This window comes from Nannospalax galili, unplaced genomic scaffold (assembly GCF_000622305.1).
Source record: "Nannospalax galili isolate Female #2095 unplaced genomic scaffold, S.galili_v1.0 scaffold334, whole genome shotgun sequence".
Classification (NCBI taxonomy): Eukaryota; Metazoa; Chordata; class Mammalia; order Rodentia; family Spalacidae; genus Nannospalax; species Nannospalax galili.
Window position 1 is genome coordinate 1,739,413 of NW_008336888.1, and position 23,599 is coordinate 1,763,011.

General features: G+C 36.7%; 1 protein-coding gene across 1 annotated transcript in view; it reads right to left on the reverse strand.

Moving 5' to 3' along the window:
• The window catches only part of Stk3 (serine/threonine kinase 3), a 321,762-nt gene that overhangs the window by 65,631 nt on the left and 232,532 nt on the right, over positions 1 to 23,599 (reverse strand). Inside the window, exon 10 of the mRNA XM_008831545.2 lies at positions 14,473 to 14,648. Coding sequence (XP_008829767.1) covers positions 14,473 to 14,648 — 176 coding nt within the window. The remainder of the gene's footprint in view (positions 1 to 14,472; positions 14,649 to 23,599) is intronic.

Here is a 23,599-nt window from a genome sequence, read left to right on the forward strand (position 1 = left end):
AATGAATGAAGGGATAAATTAAAATATTTCTGGAGTTACAAACATAAAATGCTTGAAAGCATCTTTTTAAGTCAGTAGTGCTTATTTCTAAAAAGGAACGCTGAGTAGATATTTTGGCTGCTCCTAGATTGAAGACTAAGGCTTATAACAAAGACAAAAATGATGCAAAAGTTCCCCCTTATCTTAGAGTCACCAGTCAAATGGGGCAAAATTGCTGACCCTGTGTTAGCAAGAGGTTTCAGAATAAGCCCCACCATTCCCAAATGATTACCCCAATCTCCATAAGAGAGCAAGGTGAGTCAGAATCCCTGAAGGCCTGCATTTTTCATGACAGTTTACTCACTCATGTCAAGCTAAGAGTTCCAAGACAGTTCATCCTGGACAATGACCTTCAGGAAGGGGAGACAAGCATCTCACTTCCTAGCTGGATTCATTACTGAATGGGATATCTGCAAACTTGCCCTGGTGCTGTCGATGTGGTAGAATTTAGATGGCTTGACACATGCCCCCAGAAAATGAAGGCTCTATATCGACCTGCAAGCTTGTTTGATTTTTTTTGTCAAGAGATTTGACAAATTGATTTTTTTTGTTAAGAGGCTGGTGGAACAATCTGTAAATCCAGAACTGGTAGAGCCAGAACAGTATCCCAGGTTAACTCTTATGCTTTCCTATGAATTCACTCATTTTGAGCCCCTAGAAGAGAACATCATTGATTCCCATGGCTCATGCGAGGGAACACAGTTTAGGGAAGAGGTAAGGGTTTCTGCTTAAAGGTGTTCATGCCCCCTGCCTCCGGGAGAGGTAGGAATTTGAACTGCTGGCCTAGAAAGGAAAGAGCTGACTTTTTCTGGAGGAGGGTTCAGTGATAAAGTAAACCCAAGCTAAACCCAAGAAAACCACAGTACCATTCAGATGAAAGCCATGCCACTATCGGAGACAGTTTGCAGCAGAATCAGACTGACACAGTAAGACCTATTATCTTGAGATAACTAGGCTTGGGTCATGACCTCTTTGTCTTCTGTCCTTCCATTTTGCCTCCTAACTCTGTCTCTCCAAGAGCCAAACTTAGGAGAGGTGAAATTTATTAACTGTCTTAGGCCACTTGGGTATCTTGCCCTGAGATTTAAAGTGGAAAAGGACCAGGTGAGATTTGAGTCAAATTTGAGATTAAACTTTTTAATCAAAAATGACCAAAAAGTTATAGCATTTATCTAAAGTAATAATTAAAAGACAGGAAAGGAAGATTTAGGAGATTGTGCTTCAAAGGTTTTTAAAAAAGCTATTTCAGGGGGCTGGAGAAATGGCTCAGCGGTTAAGAGCACTGGTTGCTTTTGCAGAGGACCTGGGTTTGGCTCCCAGCACCTACATGGTGGCCAATAACTGTCCATAACTCTAGTTCCAGGGATCTGATGCCCTCTTCTGACCTCCGTGGGCATTGATTGCATGACAAAGGTGTACTTACATACATGCAGGCAATACACTCATACACACAAAATAAAAATAAAAAAATTTAAAAACCTATTTCACACATATACCTACTTAGTTGTAACTATTTAAAAAGTACATATATCACGATAAATCCTCAAAGAATTGTTAAGAAAAGACTTGATAGCTGAAACTATCCTTAAACAATTCCTTAAATTCAAGTATAGGCTAGTTAAAACTCCCCATCAAAAACCAAATTAGCTGGTAAATTCTCAGCTGGCAGCTGTAACTTATTTGCACTGAACCTAACTTTGGCTAGTTTAACATATAACCCCGGCTGGAGAAAGCAGTTTCCTCTGTTCACTGATCTTGTTCTGCCCACCTTAGACCTGGGGTTTCTGAGCAATTCTTTCTTAGTAACCATCGCTCCTTATTTCAACACTCTCTCTGATTTCATGTAATCTTTCTATGCCATATTCTTTTTTTTTTACAGTTGCAACCTACATTCTCAACTTCCTACTAGCTATATATACCCTCCAGACACTGTATACCTTACTACATCCACAGAATGCATTAACTCATACTTCACATTAAACCTACAGCCTGTTCTTCCCTCTTTTTCTATTCTTTACTTCAAACAATGACAACATCACTTTGATTATCTAAATCAGAAACTTTTGTTGTTGTTGTGCTTACCCTATAAACTGCTGGTTATTAGATCTGGATGATTTTGTATGCAGATGATTTCTTCAATCTACCTGACTTCTGTAATTCTGCTTTTTCCACTCTGACAGTTTCAACTGGTCTTTAATGCAGTTCTTCTAGGTCTTCAGTGCCTCTAGCTCCTACCTATGTTTGATTTTTACTCTGAAAACAAATTATTTGTTTTAATAGAAATTCCACTGCACAAAGGATTACAGGTAAATCCCTTCTAGAAGCCTTAGACAACTTACATGACACCTGCACTGTATTCAGTTTTACTCTGCTCAGCAGCTTCCTATCACGAACCACAGCAAAATGACCCAGAGTAACTAAAGGGAAGCCTGATAGCTTAAAACTAGAGAGGAACAGATCCTCAAACAGCCTTAAGAGTAAAAATAAATTATCTGGGCCAACTGTATGGCCTTAAACACCCAAAAGGAAAGTATAACCAAAGATTAAAGGGGCCAATACAATTTTTTAAGAGTCCATATATATAGCTAAAGGCTACATAACAAGAAACAATGCCAGATAGGACATACCGTCTTTTGAGTTGTTGGCCAGGGTGGCCCAAGAGACTCCCAGATAGTAACCCAGCATAGAACTGGGAAAATGAACAGCAGACCCCAATCTTATCTAAAGGAATATTGACAATTGAATCCTGCTAGATGAGGAACAGCTGACCTTCCTAAAACAAAGACCTCTAGATAGGCTGACTACAGTCACCGGATGGACGAGTACTGGGGAATAGGTGGGGGGGTGCCAACAACACAGCAGACAGTAGCAGGGAAGACAGAGTAAAAGGGCTGTAATTGGGGGTGGGGGGAGGCTATGGGAGGGTGCCATCTGGGAAGTGGGTATATAGATGAATAAGACTGTTTGGGATGTTCTGTGTGATACACACACACACACACACACACACACACACACAAAATCAACAAATTTAAAAAATGAGTTATATTTGAGGAGGAAGCATAAAAATTACGTCATGTTTAGTAGAGGTGATAAGCATTACCATGGAAATCTACCCTATGACTTTATAGACATACACAGATGGCAAGGATCCAAGTGAAACTGACCATGACCAGTAGTAATCAGATACATACAGATTAGAGACACATGTGCCAACATCTAAGCATTATTAGCAAAAACAATGAGTCTTTCCATAAGAAACAGTATATTTTAAAATGAAATGGAGATCTTTTTTAAAGGTTAAAAACTCAATTTTATGTCTTACAGGGTTTATACTGAGTTCAATATTGTTTAACTGTATTACTTCAACTGTGAACCTAAAAATTTTAGAGCCACTTTTGAAAGAGATGTATCTTTGCTCTGGAAATTGTTATTGAGTATGTTAAAGCTATAATGAAATGCTTCTTCTAAAAAAGAAAAAAGAAAAAAAAATTGGAATGAAGAGAAGAATAAAGTGTAAGTGAAGAAATCATTACAGATGGGAGTTATTGACCTAAAACACAAAGAGACATTCAGAAGTTAAGTTCTGGAAGAATCTTTTAGAATACATTTAAAAAGGAATTTCTCAGGGCTGGAGAGATAGTTCAGCAGTTAAGAGCACTGACTGCTCTTGCAGAGGACCCAGGTTCGATTCCTAGCACCCATATGGTGGCTAAAAATATCCGTTAACTCCAGTTCCATGGGATCCAATGCCCTCTTCTGACCTCTGCAGGCATTATATGACATGGGTGCACTTAACACACATGCAGGTAATACACTCATACATATAAAAGAAAAATAATAAATAAAATATTAAAAAAGAGTTTATTGCACATCAAAAGTACTGCTGTGAAATGATGGCTACTAAGAAAGCAAAAGGATGGACAGTTTAGTTTCCGTAACTCATTTAAAACAATATACACTTTAAAAATGTTTTGGAACATCGTACTTAGCAATTCTATAATAAAAGCAAATGCAGAAAACAAGGCTTGCAGACCTTACTCGATTTCTTCAGACAAAGGGAGAACTTATCTGTACCATATTTCTATTGTGCTTTATACACATGTTAGAGGAAAATTTTTTCAGCCTACATAGGACAAAACTAGATAAATTTCTAAGCCTAAGGTTAAGCAATTTCAAGCATGGTCACACATGCCTATAATCTTAGCATTTGGGAGGTTGAAACAGGAGGATCAGGAGTTTAAGATCATCCTCTGGCTCCAGATTACATGAGACTCTCAAGAGCAAAACAAAATACAGGGAGTTAAAAAATAAACTGAAGGCCTGTAAAATTATAATTTGATAATCTTACCCACCGTTCTAGGCTAACAGTATGTTGAATATTAAATTTTAACATTATTTAATCATAAAGACAATAAAGGGTTTTGTTCTATGAACTATGAAATAAGTCAAGGTCATTAATATATCATTTTCTCAAAATACTTTTATGTGTTACAATGCACAACATTACTCTAATTGTTCCCTTTCAGTTGTCACCATAAGAAGTGTCTCTAATTTTGAGAAGAAAAAAATGTTTCTCCTATTGAAGGGCAAGGTTAAGAAATAAGATGACCTTGGTTTTAAGTCAAGATAATAGTCTTTGGGGTTTTTTTTTTCCTTTATTTTCTTAAGATACAGGGGTTTTTCTATACAGGCAAGGCTGGCTTTGAACTCAAAGTTCTCCTATCTTCCTGAGTATTGGGATTACAGGTGTAAGGCCAGATGCCCAGTTAGGTTTGGGTTTTTATTGTTTTTGATTTTTCTTTAAATCTGTTATTTACTAGAAAATCATCCAACAGGAGGAACCCAACTTTTAAAAAGGCTTTGTATTTAATGGGAGTAGGGGGAGGAAAAGAGGGAAAGTCTGCTAATCCAATGTCAGAATATGGGTGGTGGGGGGAGTGTGTCAGCATTAGTTTATCAGGCCAGTGAGGTAACAAGCTCCAAAAGAATGATGTGCTTTTAACTGTGAAAGATGTACATCAGGAAGTTTGCTAAAGGGTAGTTATAGAGAGCTTCTGATATTGAACTATGTGTGTTCTGAAAATCTCAACTAACTTTAAAGCACAAAAATAATTTTGTATTTAAAGAAATTTTTGTTTATGACAATTCAAGTAAAAACTATTCCATTCTCCAGATGCAAACTGATAAAAAGTATTATTGGTGCTCTTAGTCAATTCAAACAACTTAGTTGAAATCTAATGGTTTATTTATTTCAAGAGGTAAACATTAGGGGATATCAGTCTAAATTAAAAGATGATAAATTAGATTGCCTAGCCCTTTGATCCTAAATTCCACCATTGATTAACATCTTTTTTAATGTAATCACCCCAACAATCCCAATGCTTACTGACTAAACATCCAAAATGAGGCTCTGGACAGAAAGACCTCATAGTCAAAATAACTTCCCCAGACATAAACATTAGCCAAAATACATGCTTGGAGAACAATACAGCTGTTTTTAAATGTAAAGTAGCCAAATTTTCCAATTCAATCTTCTAAATAAATCACATTTAAAAAGAAAAAAATTACCATGAGGAAAGGCTGTATTTTCTAGAACTCCTTTTGGTAAGACATTTTTCTTTTTATTATATGCTTTAAGCACTGTAATAAATTCCAACACAGTGACAAGAAACCACATACTGCACCTGTGCCTTCTATCTTAATTAATCCAATAAGTACAGGCCTGCTCACTCTAATTTGTAACGGAAATGATGATATAATGAGTTTGAACTTAAGGTATTAATTACCTAAATAAGCAGAATTAGCTTAATGTTTCAGTTGATTTTGTCTAGACACAACCATCAAACAAAAACTTCAGAAACTATGTTTCAAATATCATACTTAGAAATAAGAAAGAAATGCCCACTTTACGTTAGGTAGCCACAATGATTTCAATAATACTAAGGACAGAAACCAGTTCGGAGACACCAAGAGAATACAGTTTAGTTTCCTACTATCAACATTATTTTCTACTTGTCCAGAAATACTTATCGTTGAAGGAGGTTACTTTTCAAATAAAGGTTATGAATCTCTTAAAGTCTCAAGTAGATGGAAGGTCAAAACCTTACAAAAACCCTACAGAGCTAGACAATCACATGACACAACTATGCACACACCACTCCATCTGTTGGATATGACTACCAGCACAATTTCGTGAGCTGGCAGAAGTTCAAAATAGTCAAGAATTCTTCAAGTATTTCAGAGTGCAGGCTTCTCATTAATTTTAATTTCCTGTTGGCTCTAAGAGGAACTAGTGAGTAGGGAAAGCACACTGTGCCACATATACTCAAGCTAGTGCCACATGTACACCTGTAATCAGAAACTCTTATCCAAGCTGCTCACTGGAACACTGGAGGTTTCATGTGTTTATTTCTTCTGTACCCTAGAAGAAATCAATCTAAAGCATCTATAGTTACCTTTTTATACTTTGTTAATACTCTCACAAACATCTGGAAGTACTTGACAACAATTATTTAATTAATGCAAAGCTAATCGATGACAATGTGCTTAAATACTTAATTAAAGTGGTTTCCTCAGTCCAAAGAACTAAGAACTGAAAAGAACAAATAGTCCTTTGACAAAGAAGTATACTGTAAGAGAAATTTTTAGCCAGCATATTTTTGAAAAGGTCTAAAGACATCATTGTATTTAAGCAGATAAGCACATAGTAGCATATAAAAACCTATTGGAGGGGCTGGCTCAGTTTTTTCTTTGAGACTAAGGACCTGAGTTGCTGAGAGCTTTCTATAGTGCTGGTCATGCTACAGAATTTTCTTAGGCTTCTGTTCTCCATTTATCTCCTTTCAAAATCACCCCTTCACAACTGCTGGCAAGAAGAAAGTGCAAAAACCCTTCTGAGATGGACAAAGAAGTTGCCTGAAAGGTCCATGGTGATTCCAGCATCACAGCTTGTACTTTCTGGGTTTGCTGTTTTCTGCATTTTGCAGAAATGACTTATTTTGTTAGGTTTCCCTATAACCAAACGGACTTGGCCAAGCCAGGAATCAGAGGTAGGGCTGCAGAAAACCTAGGAAAGCCTCAGGCAAGTTTACACTTGGAGAGGATTTGTTTGTTTTCTGCCATAATTATTGAGATTTTTTTTTCTTCATTGCTGCCCTGGAGGGTTCTTATATGCCTTAGCTAAAAAGAACAACACAAATTGAATAAATATTTAAGAATTGGAGTAATCAAGAAATGCTAACTTACAATTCCGTTTGGGTTAAAACAAAAAATGGCTGATGTACCTAATTCTTCTTATACTAGCAATTATTGTCAATCCAATTTCTTCCTTTTTTTAAAAATTGGAACCAATATAGTTAACAGATGGCTTCTAAATTTTTGTTCTTATTTCAAAGTCTTTACATTACCCAAAATATGTCTATTTAAATATGATACTATAATTTTGCAAAACAAGATCTACATGTGCTCTATTTAACACTAAACAATCTGGATGCTAAGGCTGTTTGGAAATAATTCTAACAAAACCCTAAAACAGTAGAATGGTGCTATGATAAACAGAGTTTCCTTTTACATTTGATTTAGGCATTTTTATAGGCACTTCCCAAAGAAACCATTTTTAAAAGTTAAAATAATTGGTTAGCTAGCCCAAAACTCTCCTATCTTTTAAATGGTAATTCTCAAATTGGTGACATCATAAATTCTATTACCATCTCATTACATCCAAAAACATAAGATGAAACAATTCACAAGTGTCCAAAAGATAAATGCTAAAGATCTAAAAGAAAATACACAAATTACATTGCACACAGTCTTTATGATAAAGAATGCTTCCTTCCCAGTCTGCACATCTGTATAGCAGGTGCCTCTGAATAAGCCTGGCCCTTTTGGAATCTCCTCTGAATACCTCAAAAGATAGTGAATATTCTCTCCTCTTTCTTGAAAAGGCAGACAAATAAACATTCTATGTCTTGGAAAACTGGGCAAAACAACTTTGGCTTGTTTTAACCGTCTTTTATCAAACAGACATAGGAACCACATAAAATCCATTTCTCTTTTGGAAAGTAGCCTTGAAATACATCAGAAAGAGTGGAGATAAAGACATAATCCTTAGCACACTTTACACTCTGATGAGTCACATATTTCAATATTCAGTAACTAATAGATGAGAGAATGAATAAGACCAGATTTCCCTGATCATTAACAGCTGGTGTGAAATGGAAATCCATCTTTGCTCTTAGTTTACTTCCTTACACTGTGAGCAAAGCATTATATCAAATCACAATGTCCATCTATTCTTCCTCTTGACTTTCTGTCCTTACAATACACTTCTTCTACCAAATTCACTGTGATTCTTTGCAGTTCTCATCTCCTGGCAATCCTTTTATTTATATTTTATTTATTCCCTTTTATATTTCCCTGTGTGGCTACTACAAATATTTTCCATTTGCTCACAGTGATGAGAGGATTGAACAGTTCTAATTGACAGGTGTAGCAAAAGGCAGGGGAAGGCAAGGCCACCTACCTACCCGATGTAAGTAAACAAAGGGATTATTCTGCAAAAATTGGGTCCAGTTGTATGATCCCTCCTTGAAGTCTTCTTCTGGCTGAAGAATACACCCTCCCCTTTTAATTTTAATATTTAATTTCTCACTTTCACCAAAGCAGTACTCTTCAATCTAGTAAGTTGACATTTCTGTTGAATAATCTTTCTTGATTTCTCCTACACTGATGCATTTTTTAAAAATGTGTATGAGTGTATTGCCGGCATGTATGTAAGTGCATCTATGTTGAGCAATGCTCACAGAGGTCAGAAAAGGGTGTTGGATCCCCTGGAACTGTAGTTAAGGATGGTTGTCTGTCACCATGTGGGTGCTGGGAACCGAACTTGGGTCTTCTGTAAGAGGAGCCAGTGCCCTTAACTGCTGAGCCATCTCTCCAGCCCCACGTTTTAAAATTTACATTCTATTTTATTACTATCTTATGCCAAGTTCACATCACATATTTTCTCCCATTACTAGTCTTTTCCCATCAATCAATCCTGCATGCTATCTTACTCATTAAAAAATTCTGTCAGTGTTTCTATTCAAGTCCTTTGTCCGCTTTTGAAATAGTTCTGTTTTTGTTCCTATAGAGTTGTTTATTAAACACTGCAGATTTTAATCCATTATAGATACGTGACTTGTAAATATTTTTCTCCAATACTATGGTTGCATTTTATTGCAACCATAGTATCATTTAATATACAAGTTTTTAATTCTAATGTAGTCTTATCTATTTAATCTTTTTGCTGCCTGTGTTTTTGCTGTCATATTCAAAAAATTCAAACCTAAAGTCATGAAGTTTTTCCTATTTCTTCTAAGAACATTATAGCTTTAGTTCTTATATTTATATCTTTGGTCGACTTTAACTTTTTGTACATAGAATAAGTGCCAAATTTCATTCCCTTCTTGAACATATCCAGCTTCCCAAGTACCATTTATTGAAAAGACTGTCCTTTACCCCATTGCATGGTGTTATAGTCTGGATGCTGAATGTCCATGTTAAGGATTGGTCTCAAGGTGGCAAGTGGGAAGTGGTAACATTTGAGATCTGGAGCCTCATAGCAGGCAGGCCCTTAGGTCTCTGCTGTCCTGCAAGGGGATGCAGGACCCCACTACTTCTCTCTTTCTCTTGCTTATTAGCCACAAAGTGAGCATAAAAGGGTGCTACTGGCTCCCTGTATACCATCTGGCAACCCTACAAAACACCTAAAAGTAATGGGTCTACCTGCTCTTGTACTGGAACCTCTAAAACTATGAGCTCAAATAAATGATTTTTTTCTCATTATAAGTTAATTATCTCAGATTTTTTTTGTGGGGGGGATTATTTTTATTTATTTTATATTTTATTTTATTATTTTATTTTTATTTTTATTTTTATTTTTTTTGCCACAGCTGGCCTGGAACTCATATTGACCAGGCTAGTCTCAATCTCAGAGATCCACCTGCCTCTGCCTCCCAAGTGCTGAGATTAAAGGTGAGTACCATCACGCCCGGCTACCTCACGTATTTTGATAGAATGGCAAAAGCTGACTAACACAAAGGGTCTTGGCACCCTTGCCAAAAATCTTTTGACAATACACATGAGGATTAAGTTCTGGGTCTCTATTTTATGCCAGTGGGGCATCTTTCATTACAGTAGCTTTGCACTAAGTTTTGAAACCAGTAAATATGGGACCTTCACTTTTTTTTTTTATTTGTTAAGATTGTTTTGACTATTTAGGGATCTGTGAGATTTTGTATGAATTTTAAGATGAATTTTTGTGCTTCTCCAAAGAGCATCAGAATTTTGCTAGAGATTACATTTGGACAGTATTAATATTTTAAGTCTTCTAATCAATTAATAGGAAATGACTTTCCATATATTAATGTTTTCTTTAATTTCTTTCAGCAGCATCTTGTATTTTTCGGCATACAAGTCTTTCACAGCCTTGGTTATGAACACTGATTTTGGTGCTATTTTAAATGGACAATGTCTGGATTCTATACTGAGGTCAAGATGCCCTGCAACTTCTGTCTCACCTTCTTGGAAGGCTGCTACTGCCACATAAAACTCACATGCTTGTCTAGAGGTATTATATGGAATCATGGAATTGTAACCGACACTCATTTGGCTGCCAGAAACATGAGGAGATAATTTTAGAGACCATTAGGCTGCCTAGCCAAGCTAGTGGATTCCTACAGTCATCTGAGAAGCCGTAGGAGACACAGAAGAATGACTTAGTGGAACATGACCAAACTGATATTCTACAAAATGGTGAGCAAATAACACACTTATCCAAAGTGGGGCCTGGCGAGATGACTCACTGAGTAAAGTACTTGCCACCAAGCCTGATGACCTGAGTTTAATACCTGGGACCCACATGATGGAAGGAGAGAACTGACTCTCGTAGGTTGTCCACTGCTGTTCACATGTGTGCTGTGGCACTTGAGTGCTCCCCACCCCAAAACACACCCAAATAAATAAAGACATGCAGTATTAAAAAATTTAAAGACATTAAGTTTGGGGATGGTACCGGAGACTTACTGAAACAAAATTAAATTATCCTATTTGCTATTTCTTAACTATGATATTCATTTATTACCTGCAGCTAGCTCAGGTAGCCTCCCAAGAGGCTATTAGGTTTATTCTGAGACAAGGAAGAGTTCTCTGATGTTTAATATTCTACATTATTCATCATGTTCATGAATGATTTACAGCTTGAATGCCAGCATTCTAAATAATTTATAATTCTTTTAAAAAATGGACTGTTTAAATGAAATCTCGGTATAACAAAAGAAATATAGACTTTGTTTATCTAAGTTCTTACTTCATGATATTTAAATTTCTTTTATTCTGCTTTTGTATATTTCGTACATTTCTTAATCAAATTTAGATCCTCCTCGCCCATCCATGCCCCCTCCACCAGACCTCATGTATAGTGCCATACATGTTAAGTCCTATCCAGTCAAGCATTTGTACCCAGATGTCCTTCAATGCAAATTCTTCCACTGGAATAGTCAGCCTATCTAGAGATCGTTGGGATGGGCCTATTCTCCCTCACCTAGTAGTGATCAGTTTTCTATTAGTTCACAGACTAGGGCTGACCTGCTACCCATTTCCCTCGCTACACTCTGGGCCCTTGTCTGACTGAGTTGGCATGGGTCCTTGTGCTCAATGCTACCATTGCCCTAAGTTCACATGTGCAAGCTTCCAGTGGCCAGAAAGTCTCTGCTTCCCTATGTTCATGAATCAACCCTGGCTCTTACAATCTTTCTGCCCCCTCCTCTACAATGGTCTCTGAGTCATGGGTGGGAGAGGTTTAATACAGGAGTACCATCCAGGGACACACACTCTTATTATTTAAAAGTTGGCCATTTGTGGCCTTTTCTGTACATCACACTCTGTTGTATAAGGAGGCTTTACTGGTGAGAGTTGAAGTATGCACTAATTTTCTCTTTACCCTGTATTCCACTATGTTCCATGAGTTTTAGGTATAGAGGTTCCACTGTACATATGTCACCTAGGCCTGGACATTTCTCAGACATATATTCTCTGTGCCTAACCAGTTGTGGGGTTCTGCAGTAGCATCCATCTGTTGCAATAGGAAGCATCTTTAATGAGTGGTATACACTATACTTGTCAGTAGAGGTGGTTTGCTCTGCTGGTCGTTATAGTTATTAGGCTTTAGGACTGGGTTGGACCACTCACTGATTTTTCTCCCTAAACAGGGTGCCCAGTATCCTCCAGAACTACAGTATTTAACTTCTGGGAAAAGGCTTCCAGGTCAGTTCCTCCTCCATGGCTCCAAGTCCTGTGTCTGAAGTATGTCCTGTCTTTAGCAGTGGGATCTTATCTTCCAGTTCTGGGAGATAATCAAGAGCTCTGGCAATAGCCCATGTTCTTTTGGGAGTCTCTTGGACCACTCTCACCAACCACTTGAAGGAATGTCTCTCCTGAATGGCACTGTGTTTCTTGCTATGCAGCCCCCAGGGACACACATACTTAGGGACTAATATTCAGGCACTGTATGTGCATTTCTCAGGGGGTTTTGGAGGCAACACATTTCCTTCTAACTACCCTAGCCCTCCTAAAATCCATTCATCTCAACTTTCCAATTAATGTTTCCAGGTTAATCTGTGAATCACGTTAATATTTATAAGTAATTATTACTTAATTTACTTACAGAGGGGAGATTTATAAATTTTAATATCTCCATATTAAAAAAAAACCTCAAGAAATCAAAATATTTAGGAAAAAAGAACTTAAAATTTAAAATATTTGTGATCCCAGCCTGGTGAGATGGCTCAGTAGAAAAAGATTCTTGCCACCAAGCCCAGCAATCAGAGTTTAATAGCTTGGACCCACATGGCAGAAAGTGAGAACACCCCCATGCTGTTTTCTGACCTCTACATACATATCATGGTGTGTATGTATGTATGTGTGCACACACATAAATGAATAAATGTAATTTTTAAGTCACTGGTTTTAAAAAATTACAATCCCAATTCATCTCTCTGCTTCTTGAGCATCAATGCAATGTGACCAGCTGATTCACACTCCTGTCCTCATGACGTCCCTACCATTACGGACTGTACCCCAAACTGTGAACCAAAATAGCCTCTTCCTTAAGTTGCCTTTTGTTACAGCAAGGAGAAAAGTAGCTAACAGACTATTAACATCTATCTGACAATGATTACACACTTGGGAGGACTTTCAAGTTCCCCTCCCCCTCCTTTGGTTTAAGAATATGTCCCCAGTCAGGGCTGGAGAGATGGCTCAGCAGTTAAGAACACTGGCTGTTCTTGCAAAAGACCTGGGTTTGAATCCCAGCACCCACATGGCAGCTAACAACTGTCTGTAACTCCAGTCCCAGGGGATCTGACAGCCTCTTCTGTCCTCCGTGGGCATTGCATGACACGGGTGCACTTACATACATGCAGGTAATATACTCATTCACATAAAATAAAAATAAATATTTTTAGAAATTACAATCCCAAAGCATTTATCATGGCATCTAAACCAAACAGCTTATTACTACTTAAAATTTTAAGATATGCATCTACCTATACTTTTATTTGCTTATAAGTATTATAAACATATTAATAAATATAAAGGATTATGATTTCATTTGGAAGATAAGTCTCCCTGTAGCCCTAGCTGTCCTGGAACTCACTATGCAGACCAGGTCGGCCTTGAACTCACAGAGATCCGCCTGCCTCTGCCTCCCAAGTGCTGGGATTAAAGGCGTGCACCACCACGCCTGGCTTACTCCAAACCTTTTAAAAATTTCATTGTGAGAATCTTTGTTTTCAAGTTCTGGAAATATGTGCATTAAAGCTGTTTATCTGTATTCTTCAATTCTTTAAAGAAACAAGTAACAATGAGCAGAGTAGAAGAAATAAACTGTAACAAAATAGGCACTAGGACACAATTTTATACTGAACTTTATGTGTTACCTGGTCAAACAGAGTACCACTATTACTGGAAAACCAAATAGAATTAATACTTAAGTAAAAACTAATCCAGTTAATTTCAGTGTCTACATTATAAGATGCCAAAGCATGTCAAAGATGTGTTTGACTTTGCATGATTTATTTTATAACTGAGTTTACTGACAGAAATATATTTGCATTACTAAAATATCTTTTGAAATAGTTATCATTTATAATATTTTGGGGAGGGCTAAATAGTTCTTTAAATTTGAGCTGATTTATTTAGCAATTATTTACATTTTGCTGTTAGCACATTTCCATAAATAAACTACAATTTCATTATTCTCACCATATACATGGCTATATATTACTATATAGCCTATAATTCATATATACACAATTCATATTTATAAACTATGTCCCTCAATGTGATGAAAAATATAGGAAAAAATAAAAATGAAAGGATTAAGATGTTACTTACAAAGTCAAAGTCTCCATCTTGAGGAACTTTCCAATTATCTGGAAAAACATTTTTGGACATAGGGAAGGATTCATGCATGTTCTGGTTGCAGTTTTCATGACTCTTATTCTTGAAGTCCTGCTTATCAAAGTAGTCCATGAAAGATGGTCTTTGTACTTGGGGTGAAGTTACGTTTCCTTAAGCAAACAAAGAATAGAGGGAAGGGATAAGCTGTAACATTTAAAGATGTATGATTTTATTGAAATGAGAGTTTTTGTTGAGCCAAATAATAAATTAGTACTGGTCAGACTCAAGGCCAACACAGTCAGTTCATAAAAACAAAGTAAAATGTATCTAGACCCAATAAATATCAAATTAATACTTAAAGATAGTCTTGGGCTATAAAAACACTTTAGAATTTTAGTGGAATCTTCATCATATTTTATTAAAAATCTTATTCAGTACACTTGAAATGTCAAAGATAATAATATTTTAAAATTATTTATTTAACAACCACATAATTAGAAGCATTTCATTACAACAGCATTGACATATTCAATAACAATTTCCAGAGCTAAAATGCATCTCTTTCAAAATTGGCTGTAAATTTTTAGGTTACAGTTGAATTAATACAGTTAGACAGTATGTACTTAGTATAAACCCTATAGGACATAAAATTGAACGAGGTTTTGGCCTTTAAAAAAGATCTCCATTTCATTATTAAAATACATGGTTTCATACAGAAAAATTCATTTTTAATGCAATTAACACTTAGATGTTTGCACATGCATCTCTAATCTCTATATATCTGATTATTACTAGTCACAGTTGGTGAGATCCTTGGCTCCTGAGCAAGGCTATAAAGTCATCAGGCAGATTTCAATGGTAATGTTATAATAAATTTGAAACACCCAAATGCCTATGTACATTTAAGTGTATGTTGTTCCTGTAACTATACACTATAAGCTGTAAGGAATTATAAGACTTACCCAGGCTTCTTTTTTTATCTTTCTGACTGTTTCTGTATAAGTCTTTCTAGTTGGTTTTCCTGCCCCTGGGCTTTAATGACTTTGCCCGTCATGTTTATGTCTATGTCTCCCAAAGCCATTTTGTCAGCTCAAACCTTGTCCTAAGCTGTATATCCAAGTTTACAACTGCTTGTTATTGTTTGAGTCACCAGTTAACTGCTACACTAAATGTGATAACTTTCCCTCTGAACCTGCAGCTTCTCCCATTGTTCTGTCTCTGCTAAGGGCAACTTTATTCCTCAAAATAATGCAGTTGAGAACTAATTCAGACTCTTCTTCCCCTTCTATCAAACTGACTGAAAGGTGTTTTTACATTTTCTCACAGAGTTGTTTAAATTCTCTGTCTTTTGCTACTTCAGTTTCTAACCTTTTTTCTCCCTATGGTATAAGAAAGGGGAGTAATGGTACAGCAGCCTCCAAACTACTCCCTGCTTCTGAGAAAACAATTTGGACTTTATACTGATAACACAATATCCTTTTTAAATACAAATAAACTATGCCATTCTTCTGCTTGGAATCCTCTGATGGATATATGTAGAAAATAAACATTTACAATAACTAGATTTTTTTTCTTTAATCTTGTGGTTAAGGCCTTGATCAGTAGTTTCTAAACTGCATTTCTTAAAGCTCCAGGCTCCAAAAGATGTCCCAGAGACCACCAAGACAGCATTTCCCATAGAATTTTCCAGATAGAAAGTAAGCTATCTTCTTCTTAAAGACAGACTGGAAGAAAGAAAGATTTTTTCCTTCTTAAAGGAATGGTCCAGAGGGGAGAAATTGAACTGGAAATAGAACTCTGTCCTGTACTTATATACATGTTCCAATTAAGTCCCTCTTTCATGTATTTGTCATTCAAATATCAGAAGACAAAGATGATAGTTGCTGCCTTGGCTGTCTGTTTTTCAGATGAAACAGCCTAAGTTCTGTTCATATGACATGTCTGTCAGACTCATGGCCATCCTGTTTACTTGCCAATGGGAACATTCTAGGCTTGCAATGCTATAAAACTTAGACAACAGTCAGAATAGTGAGCTAGAGAATCTAGAATAATGAATGCACTTGCCTTAGTACATAGTACAAACGCATGAATCAAAATTGATGTTCACTTTCTGTGATATACTCAAGAGTCTGAATTTCTCTAACTTAAGTAGGAGGGAACTGAGTCAATGGGTTTTTGTTTGTTTGTTTGTTTGTCTTTTTTTGTCTTTTTGAGACAGGGTCTCTCTGTAGTCCCAGCTGTCCTGGAACTCACTATGTAGACCAGGCTGGCCTTGAACTCAGAGGTCCGCCTGCCTCTGCCTCCCAAGTGTTGGGACTACAGGCATGAGCCACCATGCCTGGCCATCAATGGAATTCTTATGCAAGCATCCTACTACCTCCTTCCTTCTCTCGCTCCTAATCTCTGCATATTTATTTGGCAGATTTAGAGTGTTGGTGAATTTGCTCAGATGAGGATGTAAGAAAGAGGAACAGTGGAAGCAATTATTCATATAAAATATCCTATTACCTTAAAAATGGCATGTTTTTCCCTATCAAAACAGGATTTCTATTGACTTCATATTGGTAAGGCAAGTTTTTGGTGTTTTTTTTTTTTTAAACTGTGGTAAAATACAAATAACTTAAAATCTACCACTTCACTTCTAGTTATACATCTAAAAAACTGAAAGCAGGATCATGCAGACGTGTTTGTACATCTATATTCATTGCAGTGTTATTCACAACAGCTAAAATATGGAAGCTACTCAACTAACTGTTCATTGACAGATTAGATAAGCGAAACAGGAGGAAAGGGAAAGGAATTGGGTAATATAGCACAGTTGCATAACTGACACTTAAGTGGGAAATACATTCCACTAACAGTTCTAAAAAACTTTAAATACCTTTGATCTGTCTCTGGGCCTCATCATTACAAGACATATTTCTTATTTTCAGAGTTGAAATTTGATTCCTATGGTAACCTCTTATTACAAAATAGGGTCTACAAATTTAACCCAGCCTCAACTTCCAACCCACTTTATGAGACTAGAGGAAAGCAATACATTAAAGTATAGCTTAACTTGCACAAATTTCCTAGAAAACTGTCAAAGTGAGGTAGAGAGATAATATTTTGCTAAGTATTCCTCTCTTTTCTCATCTTCTTCCTCCTTCCCTCCCTTTCCCTTCATTGCTCTTACTACTTTTCCTTCTACCTAGAACTTCCTTCCTTGAATAGTGTGTGAGTATACATGTGCATATATATACATGTATCTAGGGAACAAATGCAGGACATCATATATGCTGGTATATGCTCTACCACTGAGCTATATCCCGCCTAAGAAGAGGAAATCGATCATTTTCTGATTTTCATCAGAAAGTCTTAATTTGGATCATATGCATAAAGATATTTGAAAAGTTTAACATGAACCATAATAAAGATTATTAATATAGGGAAGTCAGAATCAGGGAGAAGAAAATGATCTTGGGTGGGAGGCACCTAATTATTGGGAAAGTAAAACTTATGAAGAGTGGTCCAGGTTGGTTCTGCTCATGATCCTTTTGCCTCAGCCTCATGGGCGTAGATAGCGTTCTTTAAAAGGAAATTCAGAGGCTGGAGAGATAGCTCAGAGGCTAAGAGCATCTGCTTCTCCATCAGAGGTCTCAGGTTCAGTTTGCAGCATCTACATAGTGACTTACAGCTGTCTGTAACTCTAGTTCCAGGGGATCCAATGCCCATACATACATGCAAGGCAAAATACTCGCACACATAAAAAGAATTTTTTTTTTTTTGGTCTTTTTGAGACAGGGTCTCAAAAAGGCATGCACCACCACACCCGGCAAAAGAAATCTCTTTTAAAAATGTAATCCTAGCCAGGTATGGTAGTCCACACCTTTAATCCCAGAACTCAGGAGGCAGAGACAGGTAGATCTCCGTGAGTTCAAGGCCAGCCTGGTCTACATAGTGAGTTCAGGATAGCTGGGGCTACAGGGAGACCCTGTCTCAAAAGGGCAAAAAAAAAAAAAAAAATTAATCCCAGCACTCAGGAGGCAGAGGCAGATGGATCTCTGTGGATTCGAGGCCAGCCTGGTCTACCTGGCGAGTTCCAGGCCAGGGAGACCCTGTCTCAAAAAGACCAGAAACATAAAATTAATAATAATGATAATAATAATAATAATAATAGACAATGAGCATTTTCCCACTTACTATATCAAAAAGCTAAATTAAAATACAACTGTTGATGAATCTTTGGGTTTTTTTTTTTTTTTTTTTTTTTTTTTTTTTTGGTTTTGTTTTGTTTTAGGGGCTCTGTGTGTTTGTCTTTGAGACAAGGTCTCATGTAGCCTGGACAGTTCTCAAACCAGTTATGTAGCTGAAGATAACCTAGAACTTCTGATCCTCCTGCTTCCACCTCCAGAATGCTGGGATTACAGACAAACCACTATGCTGTGTTCTTTGATTAATCTTTGTATCATTTATCTGTATATAAGCAGGGTGATAGTTTTATGACAATTTTATCATATGTTAAATGATAATGAATGGAAAATAAACATACTTGTGAATTTTTTTAAGGGTGGGGGTAGAATTTTTAAAAAGTAACTTCAGTATGTATAAGCATTTGGTAAGACACAGAGCTATAAACACAGACAGACAGACAGACAGACACACACACACACATACACACACTGGCACTTCAAAACCATTGAAGTAAACAGTGCTCCCTGACCAGTGTTCCTTCTGGAATCTTCCTCCTCTCAACAGCAGGTCAGTACTACATTGCTCTCAATATTTTTGCTTTCACCCAGCACTGCTTCACTATGAATAGTCTGGTTGTGTTCCTCTTTGTGTTCTTCTAGGACATATGGAACTCTTCATTCCAGAATCCTTACCAGTACCTTACTGCTGCTATGAAACAGCTGGGGGAGGGGGTTTGATGCATTAGTGACTTTTTGTGTTTGTGGTGCTGGGAATTGAACCCAGGGCCTTGTACATGCTAGTCAAGCACTCTATCACCTACAACCACACCTCTAACCTACCAGAAACTAATTCAGACCTTTGTTATCTGAGAAAATTCACTTAAAACATAATAGGATTACTGGAAGGTTTATTTCTTTCTGTGAGAAACTAATAACAGAGCAGTGATCTGGTATGACGCACATACTAAGAGCAACACTACACACTGAGGAAGAGAAGAGAAAATATTAAAAGTTGGTTTTTTTCAATGGGACAAACAGTGTCAGACAAATCTTAATCTCTTATGAAAAAAAAAATCTTAAAAATGACAAGCACGATTACCTCAGTAGGCATTTCCTTTAGAGACAAAGAGCAGGGGAGGGGCTGAGAGAAAGCCAGTCATTTTTCTGTAATGGTCAGAAAAATGGAACCTAAATCAAATATAGGCAGTGGCAAGAGAAAGGGTAAAGGCAGATGGAGCCCTAGAGTTCAATAAAAAAGAAGGGAAATCAGGAAATTTCATCTCAGAAACCTGCTCTTCCAACCTCAAATTTCATCTCAGAAACCTGCTCTTCCAACCTCAACATTATCAGACTACTTTCAACATTATTCCAATCTGGGGTTTCAAGCCTGTCATACAAGCCAGACTAGCATGAAGTCTCTTAAGTCTCTGATAACTGCATTCCCTTTCCCTCATTAGGAATGAGATGGAATTTCTCTTCTGGAGGCATGAGGCCAGGTAATACAGTTCTGGTCAATGCTACATAGAATAAAAGTCTCTAAAAAGTTTTTTTTTTTTTTTTTTTCTTGACATGAGCATCACTCTTTCTCTTTTTAGCTCTTTCCTCCTGCTTGGAATACAGACTTAAAAGCTGAAAAGCTATCATTTATTTTTGTCAGCAGAATGAGTATAGCAGCCTAAAGACAGAATCACAGGAAGGCTTTAATGACATCATAAAACCACTCTACTAGTGCAGAACACTCTGAATTTCCTGGTAAGTGAGAAAAGAAATTAATCCTATTTTATTTAAACCACAATTATTTGGATTTTGTGGTACTTGTGGCCAAATTTTTCCTTTAACTAGCACATTTCTATTCATATAGTGGAAGACATAAGAAAAATAGAAGGGGTAGGAAACTTCTACTTTACTGTAGGAATATCCCAATTTGAAACCTAAAATCTACTATAATATATGGTAGTTTAATTATCACTACATTTCAGATACATTATGCTCATAAAGGTCTTTTACAGTCTGACCTAAAAACCTATGGCAAATGTTTTATGAGTTCCATAACTCAAATTCGGACAAGAACACATTCCTAAGTTAGAAATAAACATTCTTACAGTTAATAAAAAGTCTTAAAAATAAACTTAAATCAAAGAAGAAAGTCTGTTTCATTACATTTTTCCTTTTTGGATGACTTTCTAATAAGATATTATTAACTCAATCATGCGTATACTTAATTTTCTATTCAAATGTATGTTGAGCTTGCATATAAACATTTTTCTTTGCTTTAATTTAAAACCCAGTATTAACATTTAGACTATGTCCTTACTATATACAAAAAAATGTTTAAATAATTTTTTAAAAAAACTTTCTAAAGAGGAAAATAGATCAAATTTGTTTTGAAAGTTAATGGGAGGGGGCAGCTGTAATTGCCTAGTTAATGTTTTACTGTACAATATGAAACACATGCCATAGTGTACAGCTGAGTCTCTAGGGAGATAAATGTTCACAGAACCAGAACAAAGAGGATGATTTCTGAGGAGAGAGAGAGAGAGAGAGAGAGAGAGAGAGAGAGAGAGAGAGAGAGACCCATTTTTTGTTTTGTTTTCAGACAATGAATACCCTGGGCCTTTCAATGAGCAAATGAAGCAGGAATTCTCAATATAGTAACAACTATCATATGTGACTGTGGTTGCTATGGCAAATATTTTCTTAAAACACAGAAAGAATAACCACATAAAATTGGCATCAATTTCTCTAGCCGCAGTTAAATTCTGACCCCAGCTTATTTTATTGTAATAATAAACTCAATATTTGAAATTACTTAGTCCCTCAATTTTGAGCCAATTCTTTTAACTTACTTGTATAACTAAAAACCCATTAGCAATAAAGAAAAAATAACCACCACTCATTCCCTTTGTGCCTGTGAAACTAAGAAAAAAGCTGTTTTCCATCTCCTTCATTCATTCCTTAAAACATTTACAAGGGCCCTAAATTACATGGGATATAATTTCTTAAAATATGCCAGTCCATCAACAATTATTCATTAATGTTCCCAATATACATGTCTTCTAAACAAGTAGTCTTCACTGAAATTTAAGAACATGAAGGAATTTAAAAACACTTTAACAAGATGCAATTAGTCTGACTTTTAATTTCTTAGCATGACTACAAAGGTAGTCAAGTATAAAGAATGAAATAACAATTCATCATAGATGTAGTATATGTCAACATCAAAGGTATTTACAGGTATTACTAATTCGTTCTTCTAAAAATATTTTAAGATGTGTGTGCTCTACCTGATTAATGATCTTGGAAGTTTCTTCTTTAATTTGTTGCTAAGAGTATAGTGAACACATATAAAACCAGGATGGGAATATGGAAACTACTGACATCAATTTTTTCCCTAACTTCATCAGAGCGTATTTTAAAATAAAAGAGGATACACTCGAAACAGAGAAGGGTTCAGGGGCTAGTCACGGAAAAGATTAGAAGTTCAGAAAACAACACCATCACAAAGATTAAAAGGACTGAAACTCTTCAGTCAGGGAAAATCTGAGGAACAAATTAATAGGTATCTACGTACACATGAAGGCGTGTGCACAGAAATTAGTGCAACCAGCTGTTTTCCATTGCCAATGGAAAAGAGGAAACAGACAAATTAAAGCCAAAGATTCTTGTTTAATATTAAGAATGGAGTAAAAAACATTATAATTGTATATACCTATGGAAATTCTTTTTTCAGAGGCCTTTAGAAAATATCAATTTGCATAAGGACGACTAATATTTTGATGTGGTACTTGTACTTTGTGGTAGTAAAACAGATATCATACAACCAAAATGCATAGCTCTGGCTCACACTCCATTAAATACCCTCAGACCCAGATAGCATAGAAGAGCAGGACATGTTCAGTGTCCACAGGGAGTTCCAAACTACTGCAACCACACCATATATAGCTAGATTTCACCACGTCTGTGAAGAAAATGAAGGGTTTCTAATAATCCAGAAACATTATGGGTATTTGCAATCAGCTGCATTAAGGGGCCAGTTTACTGTTGTCACACGTTCTGGCAGGATTAATCTTACTAGTTAAAGGGGCATATAATAGCTGGTTTTGTTTCTTTGTTTTTCCTGGCGGCTGTAAAGTCTCTAGAGAAATGGGAAAGTAACTCTCCTATACATTCTCCTATTCTAGTCAATCATTTCTTTCCGTTTCTTGCTTCTCTCTCTCCTCTCTCTCCCTCTCCCTCCCCCTCTCCCAATCCCCCTCTTCCCCCTCTCTCCCCTCCCCCTCTCCCTTCCTCCCCCCACCTCTGTATTTGGTATGTGTAGGTATATCTGCATATGTGTGTTCCTGAGTCAAGCAGGTGGAGACCAGAAGTTGGTGGCGGTTTGTGTCAGGTGCCTTCCTCAATGACTCTCCATCTTTTTTTTTTTTTAAGGCAATGTCTCCCACTGAATCTGGAGTTCATTGATTAGCTAGACTGGCTGGTCAGCAAGCCCCTGGGAGACTCCTGTCTCTACTTCCAGCCTGTGCTAGGATTTCAGGTGTGTACCAGAACACCCAGCGTTTTAAGCAGGTGCTGGGTTGAACTCAGGTCCTCATGTCTGCACAGTATGCACTTCACTAAGCTATCTCCCTAGCTCTGGTTAATAACTTCTTAGTGTGTCCAGGAAAGCCCTTTCACAATTCTGTCTAGAGACAACGGATTGTGCAGCAGTGATGTCTAATGGTCAACCTTCCCTTCTTGGTCTCTCTACTAACTTTCTGAATCAATCTATTTATTACCTATTTCCAGAATGAACTCCCCTAAATGTAAAGTGGAACCTCATACCCTTTCTTTTATTAATTAGGTGAAACTGTGTGTATCTGTGTCGGATGGTCCAAGATAAATCTTTGATGTATTTTGAAATCACTATATTTATAAGCTTATAAAAATAAATTTAAAGAGCTGGGTGTGGT